This window comes from Branchiostoma belcheri, unplaced genomic scaffold, assembly GCF_001625305.1.
Source record: "Branchiostoma belcheri isolate BF01 breed outbred unplaced genomic scaffold, Haploidv18h27 scaffold52, whole genome shotgun sequence".
In the NCBI taxonomy this organism is placed as follows: domain Eukaryota; kingdom Metazoa; phylum Chordata; class Leptocardii; order Amphioxiformes; family Branchiostomatidae; genus Branchiostoma; species Branchiostoma belcheri.
This window is the reverse complement of record NW_017804154.1, coordinates 1,934,866-1,955,785: the sequence shown is the minus strand read 5'-3', so window position 1 is coordinate 1,955,785 and position 20,920 is coordinate 1,934,866. Positions and strand designations below refer to the sequence as shown.

At 41.3% G+C, this 20,920-nt stretch overlaps 2 protein-coding genes across 4 annotated transcripts; one reads left to right on the top strand and one right to left on the bottom strand.

The window, feature by feature from the left end:
* The first annotated feature begins 189 nt into the window (after positions 1-189).
* On the top strand, positions 190-8,724 carry LOC109480751 (TIMELESS-interacting protein-like). Its single transcript, XM_019783033.1, has 7 exons — positions 190-311; positions 5,025-5,206; positions 5,514-5,619; positions 6,020-6,218; positions 7,014-7,077; positions 7,453-7,677; positions 7,993-8,724. The coding sequence occupies exons 2-7, from the start codon at positions 5,041-5,043 to the stop codon at positions 8,394-8,396; spliced, it is 1,164 nt and encodes a 387-aa protein (XP_019638592.1). The 5' UTR covers positions 190-311; positions 5,025-5,040; the 3' UTR covers positions 8,397-8,724.
* Positions 8,725-9,524: 800 nt separating this feature from the next.
* Positions 9,525-18,876, bottom strand: LOC109480749 (DIS3-like exonuclease 1). 3 transcript variants are annotated; one of them, XM_019783028.1, is made up of 29 exons: positions 18,832-18,876; positions 18,310-18,467; positions 17,811-17,944; positions 17,521-17,672; positions 17,286-17,367; positions 16,990-17,131; positions 16,647-16,785; positions 16,359-16,421; positions 16,042-16,136; positions 15,740-15,885; positions 15,457-15,536; positions 15,146-15,299; positions 14,625-14,773; positions 13,902-14,000; positions 13,650-13,742; positions 13,361-13,463; positions 13,129-13,223; positions 12,787-12,943; positions 12,541-12,636; positions 12,213-12,298; positions 11,944-12,010; positions 11,714-11,801; positions 11,386-11,447; positions 11,102-11,212; positions 10,738-10,880; positions 10,521-10,609; positions 10,270-10,352; positions 9,947-10,084; positions 9,525-9,837 (listed from the first exon to the last, which is right to left on the bottom strand). In XM_019783028.1, exons 2-29 carry the CDS (start codon positions 18,437-18,439, stop codon positions 9,667-9,669), a joined length of 3,147 nt encoding a protein of 1,048 aa, XP_019638587.1. In that variant the 5' UTR covers positions 18,440-18,467; positions 18,832-18,876; the 3' UTR covers positions 9,525-9,666. The 3 variants fall into 3 exon arrangements, with proteins under 3 accessions (XP_019638587.1, XP_019638588.1, XP_019638589.1); XM_019783029.1 differs by having other exon boundaries at positions 18,711-18,846; XM_019783030.1 differs by lacking the exon at positions 18,832-18,876 and adding an exon at positions 18,806-18,826.
* Positions 18,877-20,920: the final 2,044 nt, after the last annotated feature.

The window sequence follows — 20,920 nt, the reverse complement described above, 5'->3', positions numbered from 1 at the left end:
ATTTACATTGCAGCAGAAAATTGGCAGTGTTGAAAAGCGACCTCTAGAGTGAAAAATAAAAACTGCAGGTAGTACACTTGCTGTTTGTCTGGCCAAAAGGGACTGAATCCATACACAATCCTTATTCCTGAAAGTCCAATTCGTTTAGATTAGAAGATAAGATTTAATGTTTCAGATTTGCAAAATTTTCTCACAGGGAAAAGTAGGAGGAAAGTTTATTTCTTTCGTGTCAAAGGTTATTGCGCATGGCATTTAGGCATTTTGAAATCGCGCGGGACTGAGGAGAGGTTGAAGACACTTATCGAGATAAGGTAAGCTTAGTTTCCATTTTCTCCCTCCATTTATCTCTCACGGCTATATGCGAAAGCAGGTCACGTAGAGAAGGTCCTTGGCGTATCCATGAAGGCGATTTCAAGGACGTATTTGCGTAGTTCTACGACTTTCTGGCTGTTTTTACAGAGAGGTTGTGGCTGCTTCGCTTTTGGTGCAACTATAATTTGTTCAAAGTCGTGGTATAATTTAAACTTTTCCACAAAATATGTGAACATGTATGGTAATGCATTTTTTTTCGTGGAAGAAACCTTATTTATATTTTTTAATAGTCATCGCCGTTCAATGACTTCTTCCGAAGTCAGCGGTTGCTTCAAGTCGTCTACACAAATAATTTATATCCGTAGGAGGTGCTAGGTGCAGGTTTCATGGCGTTCAGAATAATTATGCTTTTCTTTTCCAGTTTCAAGAAGTAGGTTTCTGTCTAACTGATGACTGATACTAGGTCTAACTGCAAACAATTGTATCAAGTGGATACAACAGTACTTGTATTTGTAATGAAGCCTGATCAGTAGGTAGCTTTGAAATTAGGTCAACTCAAGTCATTAATTTATAGGGGGTAAAGGTCACGTCATTTGGTTGATTGAAAAATAGATAAAAACCTGGAGCTTTTATACTCCAGGCAGATGCAGTATTTAAAGTATATTATGAGTTTGTGTAAGGCCAAAATCAGCCATTTTAATTCTAATTGGTGTTTAATTGCCCTAAATCATAACACTCTGCATGATCGGCACTTTTGCATAACATGTTGAGAAGATGTTAATTTCACCATTCTCCTGAATTCGTCAATGACTAAGCACAGGCAGAAACCTTCCATCCATACATAAATGAATACCTCAGTTATAATGTAATTACCGTTGCTCTATGCATTGACACGTGGCATTTAAACCTAGGACATGTGCATTTGAGCTGTTTTGTTAATATTTCCTTTCTTTATGGAAATAATGGATTATAATAGATAATTGTGCACGTCACAGTTGGGTACACACACACAAGCCAGCACATGTTCTTCCCTGTGATCCCCAGACATACGTATTTCCCAGCTGAGTCTCTACTGGAGTGTACGTGAGCCTGCTTAGGAAACTCTGGTAAAGCGATCGTCACGATTCACCAAAGCCTCATCCACCCACCCAGTACATGTACGTGTATATCCTCACGGCTCAGTGAGCACAAGCTGGCATCTGTTCATGGGTTTCCACATACTGAAACTCGCCAGGCCATTAGAATCAGGCCAGCTTCAGCATAGAAAAACCCATGAATTATTGCAGCTATTCATCCTGTTACTGCCTTACAACAAGAGAGCTTAGTTTCAGTCCTGCAGTCCTGACTCAGGGGCAAAATTTCTTAAACTGATAAAGGAGGGGATTGACTATCAGTAAATGTGGCCATAAGGTTAAGAATATTACAGAGAGATCACCTGCCTCCCCCTCAACTGCCTTCAGGAGAAGCTTTATACTGCTACCCAAAACATAAAGAACTTACTAGTACAAAATATATACTTTTTAAGAAATTGCTTCTTGACATCCAAATAGGCCCTTGAAATGCCCATCCACAAGTACTTACAAACCTTATTATATACAGGTCAGGACAAGATGGCCTTATTCTCATATGATCATGTGTAGTGAAGCCTTTTTGTATGCCTATTTGTACTCACGTTGGCAATTATTTGGTGCCCATCTGCAGCAGCCATTGTTAGTGATAATGGCTGCTCCAGAGGGTAACCCCTTGTTAGTGGAGGCTTCAGGCAATCAACAGCCTCTTCATCAAACTGATGGTGCTGCATAGGGACCTGTATTTTTGGCACTCCCAAATTCTCCTAAAACCACCTGGCTGATCTAAGGTACATGCTGTAGCTCATATAAATATTTCCTTTGCATGCCATATTAATCTATGGTGTGCAACGACAAGCTAATGTTACCTGCTGGCAGGCATATATTGTTTCACTCACACCTGATCATAGTTCCCTACATCATTTCACACCTAAGGTAAGAGCAGCTGTTCTGTGTACATGTACGGTACACACTTCTGATGTGGTTATGGTCATTTTTTTCACCTTAAAAATTAATGGGAGTGAAATTTGAACATCTGTAGCAAGGAAAACATAGTTGGTTTTAACAAGGACATTATACTTGGTTTTAATTACCTCACTCACAAAGGACCACAGTAATTGGAAGGGCCGTCTGGGAGGCTGTCAAAAAGGCTCAGTAGGATTGAAGCTGGTTAAACACCCCTTTGAACGGTCACCTGGCTACTGGTAGTTATTCCACGTGTGTTTGTAGAGCAATTCATGTAAATGTAATAACTTTAAGGATTTGATTGAAATATATGATTATACAAATATGTTATAATAATTAAAGAAAACTGGGATCACATTTTATTAGGAAATTAGGAAGCATGGTTTGTGCCTTGATTTTTCTCGAGCAATTAGTGAATATGTTTTTGTCTGAATGATTTTGTCTGAATGAGCGTATTGCATTAAACAGTTCTCCTACTCACCAGCCAACCAATGGAGGCAAACCATATCCAGGAAGCTCATGCGGCTGTGCATGTGACGTGGCTACAACATGCCATGTTAAATGTAATTAGCTGGTTCTTGGTATCAAAACGTCTATTGCACAAAAAATGTACTAGTTATCTAATCTTCCAAGACAAAAAAACATGATATTGAAATGTTTAACTTCACTTTTTACTTTAAGCTATGGTTGTCACCGGTAAAGTGTCATGAGTTTCTATTTCTGTAGCTCCCATCCTTTTATCAAAATTACTGTCATGCTAATTTCTTGTATGGGCATCCTGAAATACAAATGCTTGCCCTATATAGCTAGGTATAATTCTATTTAACAGACGTCTTTTGTTTATCCTCACAACACATTTAAGAACGGGATTATCATATCACAATATGCACTTGAAATTTTTTTTTGTGAAACTAGATATGACACGTGTTTATCAGTATTAAGTCTTTCAGTATCATGTAAACAACCTGTCTGATCAGATGCATAGACAACAGAGAATATGATATTAATTTTGTTCAGCCTGTGTTCAGACAGGTTGTCTACATGATACTGATAATATTATCACTGTTGAACATACCGTGGGGAAGGAATCTGGTTTCCCAGACACTCAACATCACCGTTTCCAAAGATACACTACGTCACCGTTCCCCTTTGGCCTTCTCATTTTGATGGAGATAGGGTAGGTAAAGCCTTTTGAAGGTTAGCCTACGTCAACAAAAGCTTTAAGAAGCCTTGGAAGACACAGTAGTAGCCAGTTTTAATCATCATGTTCGCTGGAGAGGGTGGATATTGTCCAGAGGCAGCAGCAGCGTTTTGGTAAGATACAGTGTTCTACTAGCCTGTATATTGTCATGGTTTGGAAGGTGAGAGTAATTCTCATTCAGTTTAACTCCTTGAAGAGCCATAATCGTCTATGGGCTGTGATAGGAAAGATGGATGATATGTGCAGTGAACAGAAGAAGTGTTTTTGCCGTAGGAAAATGATGAGGTATACAATGGTGCGTTTATATACAAGTGCTTTGGTCACTCAGCTGCCTCTTGAAAAGCCCTTAAACAAACGCCATGATAGAGTTCAACCACAATACAAGAAAGGGATTTTTTCATTCATTTTGTGTGATATTATGGCAGTTAAAGACCAGAAAATATGGTTTGTGGTCATCTTTATCAGTATGTTGCAGTACATATTTATCTGGGGGAGGAATCCCAGGTTGTTAACAATTCTTCACGAGCCACCTTTATTTGACCATATGCTGTGAAAGAAATCCTGCAAATTGCTCTGGGGGCACCTGTTTGAGTCAAACCAATTTGAGGTGCTGTCTGTCCTTTTTATATGATCACAAATACCTTAGAGATTGCTGCCAGCCAAAGTACATGTACATGGTCTATTCAGAATATATTTATAGTAATTTCTGTGCCATACACAGAATGTCATGATCGTTATTTCACTGTACAACTGGACAAACACAGAAAGCCATTATTGCACCAAGCTATATTTGGAGCACTAAATTCAAACTAGTAATAAAAGACACAGAAAAGGGGTCAAAGCAAGGTGCTGTGCCAAGCATGGCATGTAGTATTACATGTATTGATGTAATTTATTATGGCATTGACAATTGGTGTACCAAAAAGGAATAGCTTGTCTGCAGCCTAGGATTTTTTTCTGGCTGATTATAGACAGTAAAGATGTCTGCCAGACTCTATTAGGCGACAAGTACTCGTACACTTCTAGGAAAATGTCTTTGTCATTATGTGGATTGCACTACTGGGTAATATTTACTCACGTCTGGCCGGTCTACTGAGATTTATGCATCAAATTGAATGATGGAAATAAATGTTGTCTGGTACGTAGCTTGGCAAAATCTAACATTTTGTAGTAGGTCTATCATCAAAGCTGTTAATGGTGACCTCTCATGGTCAAGGGACTTGAAATATGAAGTAACTGGTGACTGCTATACAATGTACAAATGTAGACGGGATATTTTTCAACGGGAAAAATTATCAACGCAGCACCAAAATGATGGTCTTCCATATATGCAAATGTGATCACTAGTACATGTCTGACTGTTTTTCATAATGGTAATTTAATCATCCAGAGAGCGTCAACTTAGTTTTCTTGTATAATTTTCTTCTCATCTGAGTGCGTGATGAAAGAATACAGAATGTCTGGATGTTGTTCCCCAGGACGGAGCCAGCTGTGATGGCTAACATCATGGACCCAGACATCATGGACAGTCTGTTTGACATGCCTGAGTATGAGGAGGATGATGATGACTTCCCTCCCCTGCCACCACCGCTGCCCCCCCTGTCTCCTGCCAGAGAGGATGGGGAGGACGGGGGGCAGGGGGATGCCATGGCTAATGGAGGTCAGTGCTTGCTACTGATGTTGTCACATCTGTGTTCTGAGGTTTTGTTTTCTATTTGTGTATGTGTTTTCTTGTGTTTCTGTAGTTAAATTTCACATGATAGGCACATTTAGAATGTTGACAGGAAGATGAGTCAAAGGTCCTAGAAAAGGTTGTCTCGTTTACTGTCTTCAATTTCCTGTTAGATGCATTGTCTGTTGCCTTATGGGATAGTGAGGGCCAGTCAGTGGGTAGATTATAGAAAAGAAGTTACTGGCAGAAAATCCTACAGATGTAGTGATGGTACTGAGTTTAATGTCTAATGCAGAAGACACAGATGACATCGGAGGGAAGATGCTGGCAGCCATGGAGGACGTGCCGATGGCAGGAAAAAAGTCACGCAGGAAGCCACAGCCAAAATTAGACGCTAAAAGGTGAGAAGTTATTCACCACATGCATCGCTCAAAAGCTTATATTTTTGTACTGAGACAGTCCTTATTAATATTAGAATAGTTTTCTATAGTACAACTTTTATAAGTATCTCTCACGATCAAGACCTGCAACTCCTAATCCTATGGTTTTCATATCATCTCACGTGGCATATTGTCACAGTCAACTACTGTAAATCTTTCATGGTGGTTTTGTTCTCTTTTCACTGCATGTTCATGTACCCGTATTGTACATGTTGTGGCACTCCACTACAGAATTGTTTAGCACCTTGTTTAGTTTCTTTAGCACAGACTTTAACATCTTGAAAGTCTCCTTTTCCCTCCTACCACAAAAGTAAATGAATTTACAGCGGTAACCAATTATAGTATTTGATGATGTGTGTAGGCTGTGTGGTGAGCGAGGCATCCCGTCCCTGCCCAAGCACTTTGACAAGGTGAAGTTTGCCGGGAAGGGTCACGAGGCGGAGGACCTGAAGCTGCTGATGCGAACCATGGAGCACTGGGCACACCGACTCTTCCCCAAACTCACCTTCGACGACGTCATTGAGAAGGTGGAACAGCTGGGACAGAAGAAACCTGTACAGGTAGGGCAGGGTTGAGTGTTTGAACAAGAAGATGCCATTCAATAAAATGTGAGAAAAGGATGGAGTTAATTGTACATGTGGGTCCCTTGATTGAATAGGAATGGGAATTATCAGGAAATGCGATAGCCCAGATATACTACTATAGGCATAGCCAAGCAGTATTGAAAGCAGCAGGTATAATTAACTACACAGCAGCCTCCAAATTGTAGGCATCCATCCAGCTTCCAAATTATGACCTACAAATGTAGTTGTAACTATTTAGGGCCAAAAAAGGTTCCATCATGACAACTGCTATTACCAGTAACAGCACTTCAATTTTCGTGGTAATGCAAGGTTGTGAATTTTTATCAGATGTATGTCTTTCCTGTGTATTTTTTGCCCCCAAGCTATGAAAGTGTAATGCAAACCAGTCAGTAACATCTGACTGATTGTGTTACTGCTGTAGACAGTGTAAACATTGATACTCTTCCACCTACACTTCCTGCAGCAACGACATTTGATGCCATTTTGATAATGACTACCGGTAGTATCAATCACCCTGCAGCACACATTTTACCTGGTGATGTTTACCCGTGATTTGTTAACAGGACGTGGGCGGAAAGGGATCTTGTTGCAATTAAGGGGAAACTGTATTTGCATGTTTTTCATTTGAAGTTCTTCATTTCAGTCACTCGTACATTAAATGGGAGTGTGCTGTGAATCATTCAATGTAACATAAAGACAGGACTATTTAGATACAAAATGAAGAATTTGACTGGTGTAAAATGTTGAGTTCCAGATGTCTTCTCTTTCCAGGTCTGTATGGAGAAGCTGCGGATGGGCATGCCTCTCCTGGATGAGGACTTTGTCAGAAGAGGAGGTAACATGGGCAATTCATTGTCTCCAACCAAATGTATCTTATATTGAGGTACAGCTTGTGCAGTGATGCCTCCTAGTGGTGAAATTGAGTATTGCAGTTTTGTTGTCTTGTGTACATTATGCACAAGCATATTGACAATGCATTGACAGTGATAAATAATATATTATACTATTATATACTTGTTCAAGCCATTCATGAATGACAATGTAATGATTCAAAAGTACATTTTAAAATCTGATCTGGTACTGGTAGTCACAGTACAAGTATTTGTACCACAGGTAGCTCTTGTGGTACATTTGATTGCATGTACAAATGTATGTAGGTATGCTGATGTCTGATGCCATGCTCGTCTGATGGCACAACCCTTAATTCCAGATGATGAGGACCAGGCTGACGAGGCAGGTACAGGTGCAGGTACAGGTGGAGGTGCAGGTGCAGGCAGTGACACAGACTCTGGTGCCCAGCCTCCGTCCCAACCCGGCCCCAGCCAGTCTACCGGCCTGACTGCAGAACAGCGGGAGAAGATGGAACAGAACAGACGTCTGGCCGAGGAGCGCAGGAAAGCCCGGCTCCAGGCCATGCAGCAGGCCCAGGAAGACGGTGGGGAAATGAACTGTTTCTGGCAGGACTACAGATACAATACTAGATATAGATACAATAGAAGGAGGGTACTTGGAAGTAGATTGACCCTGGTGTAAGATATAGCCATTGTTTGAACCTACCCAAAAGGGGGGCCAAAGCAAAATATGTCAACATGTTAACAGCACTTTGATTTTTTCTTAGATATAAATATATAATTGCAAATTAATACCAAAGTACACTTCAACGTGTAATTAGCCAAGGTAATAACTAAAGGAATAGGTGTGTCTTGTGTAGAGTTGGGGTACATCCAGCTAAATCTTGTTTCTATTTCAGCCATCCCAGGACCAAGTAGTGCCCCAGACGATGAGAGTTCTGCCATGGACACCTCACTCGGCTCTGATGATTTTAGTTCCAACAAAGGCGCCGACGACGTTCAGCAGGACATACAACCACCTGCAGAAAACATGGAAACCTCCTCACAGCCTGTTCCTGAGGAGACCAGCCAAGGAGATGATTTACATATATCCCACAATGCACCAGACACCACTGGTGCTGCGGAGCCTGATGAGGATTCAAATGAAGGAAGCAGTTCTAATCTGGAGGACAATGTCAATAGCCAGAGCAAACCATCAGATGAACATCTACAAACTGTAGTTGAAAATAACACTGTTGATCAGGAACCAGTAGAGTCGAACGGCCCAAATGAACAGGCTTCTTCAGATGATGAGGATCTGTGATGGGCTGTATGTATGTATATAAGATGTTACTGTAGCAGGATGGAAATGTTATCATAGCTGTTGTAGTCATTCAGTCTTTTCTTCTTGTATTAAAAAAGTAGCAGACATAATACCATGATGTGACATAACTGTAATCAGCTTTTTTTCCTTAAAAGTTTTACTGGGAGTGCACCCAAATATTGATGCAGGGAGATCGAGTTGTTAAGCCTTCTTGGTGAGAGGCCTTCTGAAGGTTTCTATACCAGCAAGTTAGTATGTTTTTCCTCATGTGACCAACATTTGTTCCCATTACAACTAACAGTACCATATCAGTTATCACCCTTTTAAACATTAGGCCACACCAAGTAAATTTTATGGATGACGTCCTTTGGAGACCCTATATCTAATGCGAGAGGGCGAGAAAAAAACAAGAAGGGCCCTAAAAAACAAGATTCCTAGATTAGAAATATACTAAGAGACGACAAATGTTAGGACACAAATTGAATGAGGTGACACAGATTAACAAGCAAGAAGTCTTTTATTCATCATCAAAACAGCAATAAATCAGGTGGAACAGCAGTTGTCGTCCTCTCCTGTTTCTTTCATCACATTTTTGCAGGCCTGCAGAAACAAAGCATGTGCTCTTTACCCATTTCGCGTTACGGGTTTCACGTCAATCTAACGATTTGGGGCACTGTCGTGACTCTTTGGTCATAGTTACAGGAAGCCGAATTTCTTGTTTTTTTTTTCTAGGAACAGGCCAAAATCTATGCGCGCGCGGACGTCATCCATAAAATTTACTTGGTGTGGCCTTAGATTGATACAAAAGCTTTTTGGTTGTCATTGATAGATTGATAGAATTTAACAAAGTACTGTATTGTGAATTTTATAGAAATTCCTATCTTAACTATTTGTTCCCTGACTTTGAAGAAGTGATGCCTTTCCTGTTGATTTTTTGGGCATTAACAAAATTCACAACTACCTCCTTGAACATGTACTTGCTGTCTAGCACATAGGAAAATCTATCAGAACAGCCAGTAGATGATATGTAATTTTGGAAATTAAATGTTGACAGAGAACTTGTATTCAAGACTTTCAGCAATTGTCTTGTGTATGTGAGTGGGTTTCTAGACACTACAGTTACCTTTTCTGGAGTAGCAAATCAACTTTATTCAATCACATTCTTACATGCATTTATGTACAAAAGGGCAAACTTCAAATCTTTATACAATCTTCTTAACATTCCCCACTTCTTTGATTCTTTACACGTATTTCAGCAGCGGTGTTCCTATCATGCTTCAGCCAGACTCATTTCTCGGAACCCCTCCATGAGACCGTACAGGGTGTCACATGACCTGGACTGTCCGTATTCACACAACAGCTCAGGAAACTCACTCCCCATGGCGGCAGTGGTGTCAGAACTCTGCGATGCTGAGGTGTCGGCAGAACTGCTTTTAACTTCCTGTATTTGAAATCAAACAAAATTTACAGCTCATGAGACATGAGCACAATCATGGTAAACTGGAAACGAATGGAATATCTGAGCATTTAGAGAACTTGACAGCACTTGCCTTAACTACATCAGTTCTAGCTGGTGCTGAACTTTCACCCTTGACCCTCTCAAGGTCAGGTTTGTAGGGTTTTGCTGCCACCAAGGTGAAGGTCAATGTCTGTGGATGGGCACGTGACTTCTGTAGGGACATCCTCACCTGGAAAACAACAGGCATGAGTGTCTTCTCTGGCCACTACAAGAATGACTGGCAGTACGATCATCTACAAGTTGCTAAGCCGTATATGATGTGGGCAACTTGTACCATTATATGAATATCACCTGTTTTGTGAGCATGAATGTACAGTGTAGAACCGCCCAAAAATCTAGAAGTATGGTGCTTACAGTGAGATGCTGGAAGAGTCTGAATGATGTGGACCCCTTGGTTGACTGTGCCACCACTTCAAACTGCTTTCTGTTGAGTGTGCCTGGGCAGAGAAAGTCTGACATTAACTGCTCTACATCAGCACATTGACACTTCATGGTCCATACAATTGTGGCTGATTAAAAACTTTGCACTACTAGGTAACACTCCAAAGAATACTGTAAGATTCATATCACAGACTACCGGTAACACTAACAGCTACCATCCTTACCTGATGTGTATGACACTGCCCCATCCTTCTCTACATGCACCACCAGGCCATCCTTGTCCTTCAGATACAGCGGCCCCTTTACTCCATATCTGTAAATGACAAATTTTGTCAAAACCGCAAATAGTTGTGGCTATGTGTGATGTTTGATAGGGTTAACTCTGACAATACCTGGGTAGATGGATCTTCAGATCACAAGACATGAGACTCAGTAACTCACTTTGGTACAAAGAGTAGCACCCCGTTGGCTCTTAGAGAGAAGATCACAGCATCTGCCATGCAGCACTCGTCCTCTGGGTCCTTGTCCTTGAAGTACAAGGTCTGGAACAACTCTGTGGACGCTCTCTGGGCGTGCTGGGCAGCCTGCAAGTCAGAGGACTTCAGTGATGTATGTACAGTACATTGTATAGTATTGTGGTTTGCAGCCCAACATGTAACTTTAAATTAAGATATAGTTACATGTATTCTTCCTATGTTGTAAGAAGATAATGTGTACATGTCAATAATGAGTGTGATTCCTAGCTATGATAACCCTTATCCTGTTTATCCTACTAACTGAGAACTGAGTGTGCACACAAACCCACCCTGTTGCGGTTGTTGATGTGCTGACTCAGCTCCTCCAGCTCCTGGTTCTTGACGACCCCAGCTGACCTCTCGTCCTCCACACCTATGGCAGCCAGCAGCAGTCTGTGCACCTGTTGGGGGAGAATCAGACTTTTTACCTTTGAGGTCTATTCTACAGAGACACATTTCCTGCACAAGTAGAAAGTACTGGAGTTACCGGTAATACTGTATGCAGTTTGTATCCAAAATTAGACAGATTTTCAAATGACTGATGCAAATGTGCAAAAATCTCAGCAATACTCACAATAACATCAGCATATCTTCTAATGGGGGAGGTGAAGTGGGTGTACAGATCAAGAGCCAAGCCTACATGGAGGGAACAGAAATGGAACTGTAAGTCTTTACTATAGTATATCATAGATACATGTACTGGTACATCCTCATCTCTCATTGTTGTGGTAGTCATGATCAATGCACCATCATCGGCTAATCTCCATCATACATTTAACTTCAGTTAAAGTGTGGCAATGTCAAATCTTACATCTAATGACTGCCTGTCTCATAAACAATACAATTGTTTTGTGTGCAGTTTACGTTCTAAACTGACGTAATAAATTGTACCCAACACTAACCATAATGGAAGTACTGATCCCTGGGCAGAGACCCAGTTGAGAAGTACTGGGCATTGGACATGGCTTGGGTTGCTAGGGTTCGCAAGAGCTACATAGCAGTGAGAAAAAAATGCAATGAACTGATGGACAGCAGTACCATCTACCGTCTTGTCAGTGTTTAATTTAGTCACAGACTTTAGTCAATAAAATGTTTGAAATGTTAGACTATCGGTTTGAAATATTGGCCGTACCTTGTTCACAACAGGGTCATCCTTGTTTACACACTTGTCCAGAGACTCTGCTAGGGCTTTGTTGGAACTGGTAGATGGATGGAAACAACAAACATATATTTTCACATCTCTTCAACTTTTCTTAATAAATCTCAGGACTATTGTCATCTTTTGTGGTATTTTGCTAGTGACACTGAGGCAAATACAATTATATTTTTGCAGAACATGTCTCAAGATCATGCTATTGTGACATGGATGGAATAACCATCACAATACACTCTGTGTCCTACCTGGTGTCCACAGAGAAGCCCTGAGCCTTGGCACACTCCACCAGACTCTCAAAGTGCTCCTGTCTGGGCAGGGGATGGTGTCTCAACTGGGGAGGGCAAAGGAGACATGTCACATGCCATGATATTTGCATTATGTGAAGTGAAATGAACTGCCAGCTGCCTGCAGCGATGGACAACAGGGAGCTATGGAGACATCTAGTCATGAAAGATTCCGAGCGAGTCTCGACGGAGTGAGTGAGTGAGTGAAATGAACTGAAAATTCTGAAAAAACAAACACATCTCACACAGTATTTGCTCCAATACATATAAAGCACTCTAAAGTACTTACCAGAGCATAGTTAGGAAAGGCTTCTGCTATCCTCTTGGCAACCCAGTGGTTGGCAAATATCATACACTCTGCTACCGTCTCATGCACTGCTAAGGGCTGTACACACAAAAACAACATCATATTTCAAAATTCAATCGTAATCAAAAAAAGATTAAAATTTTGATAGCTATGAAAAATATAGTGAGCAGCAAAGTAGAAAAAGATTAGCAATGCCCATGATAGCATCAGACGGTGTGTGAAACTGACCTGTTTCGGCACCAGTTTTTCAATCTCCTTGCTGTCCCCCAGCTGGACCTGGACCTCCACCCCCTCCAGCTCCAGACCCCCCTCCCGCAGCCTGCCTGCCCGCAGGTGGTCAGCAATGTCCATCAGACTGTCCACTGCCCAGCGAATCTGCTCCAGCCTTAAGGAGTGGGGGGACAAAATTAAGAATTCATTACACCATATCAAACATATTCTTGGTTTAACTTCAATTTTCTACATAAGTATCATATTCTTCAGTTATTTTTAAAGCAAGGTAGAGGTACAGTAGAAAGCACAATGATTTATTGTTGAGTAGGACAATGCCGCAGAGAAGAGAATACTGACCTGTTCCTGGCAGTGTCAGTATCTAGGCCATGCAGTTCTGGGATGCTCTGGATCAATTCTTCCTCTGGTCTCCTGTCATGTACAGCCTGTGCTGCCTGCAACAACAGATATGTTTTTATACAAGGTACGCTGCTAACCTAAAACTGTTAATTTTAATTTTGATGTGTAATAAATTTTATGGGGTATACAGTGTACAATAAAATCTGTATCTACAGGTATACATCCCACTCACCTCATAGAACATTTTGTATGCAGACTTGATGATAGTTCTGCCATACCAAACATCAAGCACCTCGTAGTTGTTGTCCAGTTCCCAGAGGACACTCATGGCATATCTGTGGTGGAACAAATGGACCATGTACAAGCTGAAGCCGTAGAAATCGACTCCTAGTTAGGCTCAATATAGTGCAAAACCTGGCAGGATTTTATGTCTCATTTACAAAATTTAAAATACTTTACAGATATATCTTACAAAATGGTATGGACAAGAGATTTACAGTTGTCAAAATAAGATAACACACCTGTCAACACCCCCCAGTAGGGAGCAAAGGTCAGCGCTGAGGATGCTGGGTAACATATCGTACCGCCGGTCTGCAAGGTAGACTGTAGTAGCCCTGAAAGATATATAACACTCGACTTTTTTCAACATTTCTCACTACTTCTTGACACTTGGTACATGTAGATGATCAATGCGATGTACATTATAAAGACACATGGCAAAAAACTTCAACTGTCCAAATTAAAGTGTTTTGAAAACCAATGGTGCCACTCACCTGGCCTTGGCTTCCAGGTCTGTGAGGGAGTTTGGGCTCACAAAGTAGGTAACATCAGCAATGTGGACTCCTAGCTCAAGATGGCCATTTGGTAGTTTCCTACATTGGGCAAAAAAATAATAAATGCAGGGCATATTCTATCACTCGTCACTAGATATGTAACGGTTTTTGGCCCTCATAATCATCATCATCATCTATCGGCTAACAGCCGGGACTAAGCTAGTGCAGATTTCTTTCCATACAGCCCTATCAAGCATTACATTTTCTAAGTCATCAAAGTCAATTCCAGTGTCTCTAACTAAGGTATCGGTGAATGTCAAACTTCTGGAGTGCACTCGTCCACGTGGTTTCCACATGAGTACAGATGAAACAATTTCTTGCTTGGCTCGGAAACAATGTCCAGCGAACATAACTCGACGGTGGGTGAGTTTTTGAGACAGTCTTGGGAGTCCTCCATAAATTTTTTCGAGAGTGGCATGTTGCCTCCAAGATATATTCTGTGCCCTCCGCAAGAGTTTTGTATAAGTCCCGTCCAATCCCGGCCCTCATAATATACCAACATTCTAAGCATATGATTGTTGAAATATTGACGAAATAAATATCAGAGACTATCAACATCAAATTCCTAAAAAAAAGGTAAACATGGTAATGGTAAACCTGCAACATCGATAACCAACCACATTGATCAGTGTGAAAGAAAATACTGTGTTTATGAAAGCACACCTGATTGACAATGTGTCATCAACATCTTCACAGCCAACTGGGTCGATGCTGAAGATGAGGTGGGTGTGTCTCAGGTCCCGTCTCCTAGCAACCTCCTCCGGCTGCATGACCCAGGGGCTCTCCTCTGTGTTTGTGGGAAGTTCCTTCACCTGAACAGTCCAACATTATACTGATTATCGAACAAGGAGAACAAATATTCCAACAACTTAAAGACTTACCAATACTGACCTAAAGAACTGAGTTGGTAATTGCTTCTGAATCAGTATCTAACATGGTAATTGATCCACTATTGTAACTCCATTACACAGTGCTACATTGTACATTTCTGAGTTATCAACTACAAAATAAATGCATGTAGCAATAGTCAACAGATTCTCAGGATGAGGATTGATGACGATGAGATGCTTGAAGTTCCAAACACCTACATTGTACCATACAAGGACGTTATTCTAACAGTGGTGGTGGCGGGTCGACGGGAGGGAAATCAAAGAGATAAGAGGATAACCAGACTGTTCCCTCACCTGCCCTTCTGAGAAGGGTGCCACAGAGATGCTGTTCTCCACCAGCAGGGCAGCTGTCTCTGTCTCCAGGTCTCCACTCCGACCCAGCGATCGAACAAAGTGGCCGTTAGGGTACTGGGAGTCTGCCTCCCAGGAGTCCAGCCTCACTACGATTCTGTCAAGCAAAGATATAAATGTCAGTCATAATGTTCCATTATATAAAAGTTACCTTCAATATATAAGTGTGAAATGAACTAGCAAACTTGCTTCAAAAGAACTTATGAAGAATGTTCAGTACATTCTTTGAATGAAACACCTGCCACTATTCCCACCTGTGATCCTTGAGCTGATCTGCCTGTCTGGTGCTGATCCTGATCTTTGGGATTCTGTAGTCATAGGGGATCACCAACACCTGTACAGAATAGTAGATACATCTGTGTCATTAAACTTAAGCACACTCAAGTACATTTTGTACCTGTTTGGTTACCAATTCTCTATTGGTAAAGGGGTAAGGCAGTAAGGACAGAGTTAAAATAATTTTGTCACAGACAGAAGGACAGGTTTATGATAGTAAGTATAATTAATGACTCAACAAGTATAATTCAAAGTCCCTACCTTCCCAGGGTTCTTCTTCTGACCCTGAGTTTCCTCATCCTCAGCAAAGCTGCAGACGTAATCCCTCCAGTTTCTCTGCATCACAGCAACAACCTTTCCTGTGGGCATCACGCTGTTGGACTCCTCTTCTGTTTCACTGCTAACACCTGAAAATATAGACATTCAAATATATCATGATCAAATCATCTACACAAAACAATATTGTTTGGTTGAGATTTACTTTTTCCAAAACCAGGGAAATAAAAAATGACTGCCTGAACAATGGTTTAGATACCATCTTCACAAAGATGTTTTTCTCTCACCTTCAGTGTTCTCTGTGATGGCAGTAGAGCGACCTCTCCACTCTGACCTGGGCAGTAGCTCCACTGCAACTGTGTCACCATGGACAGCACGGTTCCTACCAGGGATGGAGCATAGACATTTTGATGCACAAAATTCTATTGTCATTCAACATCATGAAAACCCTACATCAATACTCTTGTTTTTATTCAAAACTATTATGACAAAATACAACTGAAAAGTTTGGAATTTCCATATAGATGCATATGTGATGAAATACATCTGGTGCACCAGACCTTCCTCATAAGAGCACGAGTAGTCTTACATGTCTATGTCTTACCTGAGAGCCATACCAACAACAATGACATCCGTGTGGAGCTCAACATCCTTCCCACCTGAAGAACTGAAATACAAAAATGAGGACTTAAAAAATGGAAACATTCTTGACATGGCTGGTCTTTCATTCATTACAGGTACATCTTTACTATTGAGTGAGGATCATATAGAAGACAGAAAAGTTGGCCTGCACCTGTCATTCATAGGTACACTGTTGCAAATGCTATTTGACATTTGACTACTAGTATTTCATAAAAAACAGGTTAACACAGCACTGATTTTGCCTGCACACCTTGCCATCCTGACGAAGGCCTCCTGCTGTGCCCTGTGTTTGTTGACCTGGAAATTTCCCCGGAGGTACCGTCCAGACTTGATCCCTGCCTCCACCACCTCCACAGGTAGGTAGTCTCTGTACTCCTTACTACCTGTACCTGGGTACAGTATGTCCATTGTTATAAGATATTCATAATTCAATGTATCTTATATCACATATGTTTACAAAACGTTAAATGATGTTATACATGCCTTCTGCATCCATTTGAAACTTCTAGAATTTTTGAGCTACCACAAAACCTTACAAATATTTACTCCATACAATAACTGAACAGATGATTATGACTAGAAAAAAAACATACTTTTTCCCTTCTCCTGAAGACCAGCTACTAGGGACTCATAGATGTCCTGTGCAGGCTGAAGGTCAGGCCAGAAGTTATTCAGATACTCTCCCATGTTTACAACAAAGACACCAGGTGTCATGGGGCCATACTCCTCCTGGATCTGCAGACGAAACATATAACATATTGAAGAAATGGTTTAAAAAACATATTCAAGGTGTTGTCATGGATTGTAGCTGCAATGACATTTTCATACAGTTATATGTGAACAACAGAAACTGTATGACTGAGAAAGCCTGGTAAAGCCTAATACATACCTGTGGATCCTCTGACAGCACCACCACAGGGATTTGTCCTGCCAGGTGGTTATAGTACCACTCTGCTGCTTTGTAAGTGGACCTGGAAAAGTAAGACTAAGTCTTGTAAATTTTTGTAACAGTACCGTGATTCATTATATTGTGCTGATGGTAAAAAAATTCAGTTCAGACTCAAGTCCCTTTTCTAAAAAATAAGGGAAGCCAGATACCAGTCCATTACAAAAAGCACTCTGACCTTGACTGCCATTTTTCTAAAGTTTCCCCATGTTCCCTGGGACAGTAGGCATACTGCTGGAACTCATTGGCAAACACTGCACACTCCTGTCGGGGGTCTCTCAGCAGAGTCCTCAGCCGGTTGTACGCACGTCTACCACCCTGGTGCTGCATCTGTGTTCAATCATAGTTCACAACTTCAGAATATTCTAATTACATTGGTGATACCATAATTCATAATTCAACATTTTTTTTGTTGCCAATTTGACCCTTTAAAATAAAACAACAGCAAAAAAAGCTCATTCTACTTACACTGTGTACTGCAGTGCCAGTGAACAGCACTCCCCTGATCTCAGGGAACTCCAGAATTTCCAGATAATCCCTCGTAACCTGGCAGTCTGGGACTACGTAGTGGGTCACATCCTTTGGCAGGAGGCCTGGACCTTCTGTAATAAGCAGCAACATTTACAGAGACGTCAATTATTTGGTGTTTTCATCGAACAGAAAAATGATGGTACTAGTATTTACAACTTGTTATTTCCTACTATGCAGTGGCATGCTTTACCTTCGGATTAAAAGCTGCTACATCAAAATTGGCTTGAAAATCTAAAATTCCCCAGGGGAGCATGCAAACGGACCCCCTACTAGATTGCGAGCGCTTGGCTTTGGTGCTTGTGTAATACCTACGGAGCTCCCCTGTGCAGATGCGATCATGGACCTAGGCTTGCGGAAAAACATTTTGAGCTGGCTAGAGCCCTGAACAGAAACATGATCATGTTCAAGTACAGCAGTTAATGTTTAAAGAACACACCGTTTGTACAGTCGGCCATGCACAGCCTGCTGTTACAGGACACGTCATCCCTGAGGTAGTGTTCCCTCACCACCCGGACCGTCCGGCCGGTACCTGTCTTCAGACGCAGATGCTTCTCCGTCTTAATCATGGTTCTGATGAAAGAGGACTTTCATTTCCTGGAAGAATATCACAGACCGCATAGTACAGATCTAGGATGGTGTTATTGTCACATTTAATTACAACTCTTTCAAATTTGCACAGATAAAGTACAAATTTGAACATGATAAAGTTGCATCAAATTCTTAAGAACAACACGCCCATTTTCTTTGCATCGTACTACAATCATGATATTATCAAAAGTTTGCTGGTGTTGTGCTTAGTATTGTAAGTACGTTGCAAAGAAAATGGGCGTTTCTGACCTGAATCCGCAACATAATGTGCATCTTAACGTTATTTACATGCTATTTCATTAATGATGAAACTATCATGTTGACAATTACTTGATGAAGCCCACAGAAAACAGGCAACTTGTGGACATACCAAGATTTCATTCCAGCCGCCACTTCCAAAATGGAGTAAACCAATGTGGTCAAAGTGTAGGGGTAAACGACTGTTCAAAATGTTTTATAACATATGCATAGTAGGCAGTAGACACAAACACGTTATGTCTTTGTTGCAAATTAATATTTTTAAATTATGAAAATTAAAATGTTTTCTTAAAATATCCTTTTGGTAATAATATTATATGAATATTTTTTGTAGTGAAGAATCCATTTTCTGAGTGGTTTCGTTCTTGACCTTTGACCACAACATGGCGCTGGAAACAACATTTCGGTTACGGCTTTAAGTTGTCCCGAGTATGCAAATGAGGGCGTTCACATGTAAGACATTACACAGCGGTCCCACACGTATGCACCCCTAACTATTCTTGCACATCCTCACATATTCCCACTAATCCTTCCCTATCCTTACACATCCTCTCCCATCCTCCTCTATCCTTACACATCCTCACACATCCTAACCAATCCTCCCCAATCCTTACACATCCTTAGCCATCCTCTCCCATCCTCTCCCATCCTTAACACCCATCCTCTCCCATCCTTACACATTCTTACCCATCCTTACACATTCTTACACATCCTCTCCCATCCTTACACATTCTTACCCATCCTCTCCCATCCTTACACATTCTTACCCACCCTCTCCAATCCTTACACATTCTTACACATCCTCTCCCATCCTTACACATCCTCTCCCATCCTTAAACATTCTTGCCCATCCTCTCCCATCCTTACACATTCTAACCCATCCTCTCCCATCCTTAAACATTCTTGCCCATCCTCTCCCATCCTTACACATTCTTACCCATCCTCTCCCATCCTTACCCATCCTCTCCCATTCTTACACATTCTCTCCCATCCTCTCCCATCCTTACACATTCTTACCCATCCTTACACATTCTTACACATCCTCTCCCATCCTTACACATTCTTACCCATCCTCTTCCATCCTCACACATTCTTACCCATCCTTACACATTCTTACCCATCCTGTCCCATCACTCCACCATAGCAATGAACGAGCCTACATTTTGAGGGTCATGTTTAGTTTGTTAACTTTTCTGTTGTGTACTGTTTTGATGGCAAATGAAGCTTTTAAAGATACGTAACTAAAAATGCACAAAATCACAAACTCCAACATCTTTTCATTGTTTGTGTTGCGTGTTGTGGGGAGGGCACACAAACACATAGATCTGCTCCCACAGTCAGCAGTGTACTGCTGCCCAATTTTGCTGTCTACACGCGAGTTTGTGCGTGTTATTCAGAGGAAAAATGTAGACATGAGGTCAACAACCTAGTGTGTTGACGTACGACGCCCAAAATTTCATAGATGATGAAGAAGGTCATATTCCTTTCATTGATAAGTTTTCTTATCAATAAACTATAGGTTCAAAGTTATACAATGAATCTGCTTCTTCAGCATGACCATGTATAATTTCGTACCTTTTGTATAATGATTTGATCTGGGGAGGATGGGTAAGAATGTGTGAGGATGCGGGAGGATGGGTTAGAATGTGTCAGGATGAGGAAGGATGGGTAAGAATGTGTCAGGATGAGGAAGGATGGGTAAGAATGTGTCAGGATACGGGAGGATGGGTAAGAATGTGTCAGGATGAGGAGGATGGGTAAGAATGTGTCAGGATGAGGAAGGATGGGTAGAATGTGTCAGGATGCGGGAGGATGGGTTAGAATGTGTCAGGATGAGGGAGGATGGGTAGAGGATGGGTAAGAATGTGTAAGGATGTGAGAGGATGGGTAAGAATGTGTAAGGATGGGAGAGGATGGGTTAGAATGTGTAAGGATGGGAGAGGATGGGTAAGAATGTGTAAGGATGGGAGAGAATGTGTAAGGATGGGAGAGGATGGGTAAGAATGTGTAAGGATGGGTAAGAATGTGTGAGGATGGAAGAGGATGGGTAAGAGTGTGTAAGGATGGAAGAGGATGGGTAAGGATGGGTAAGAATGTGTAAGGATGGTAGAGGTTGGGTTAGAATGTGTAAGGATGGGTTAGAATGTGTAAGGATGAGAGAGGATAGGTTAGAATGTGTAAGGATGGGTTAGAATGTGTAA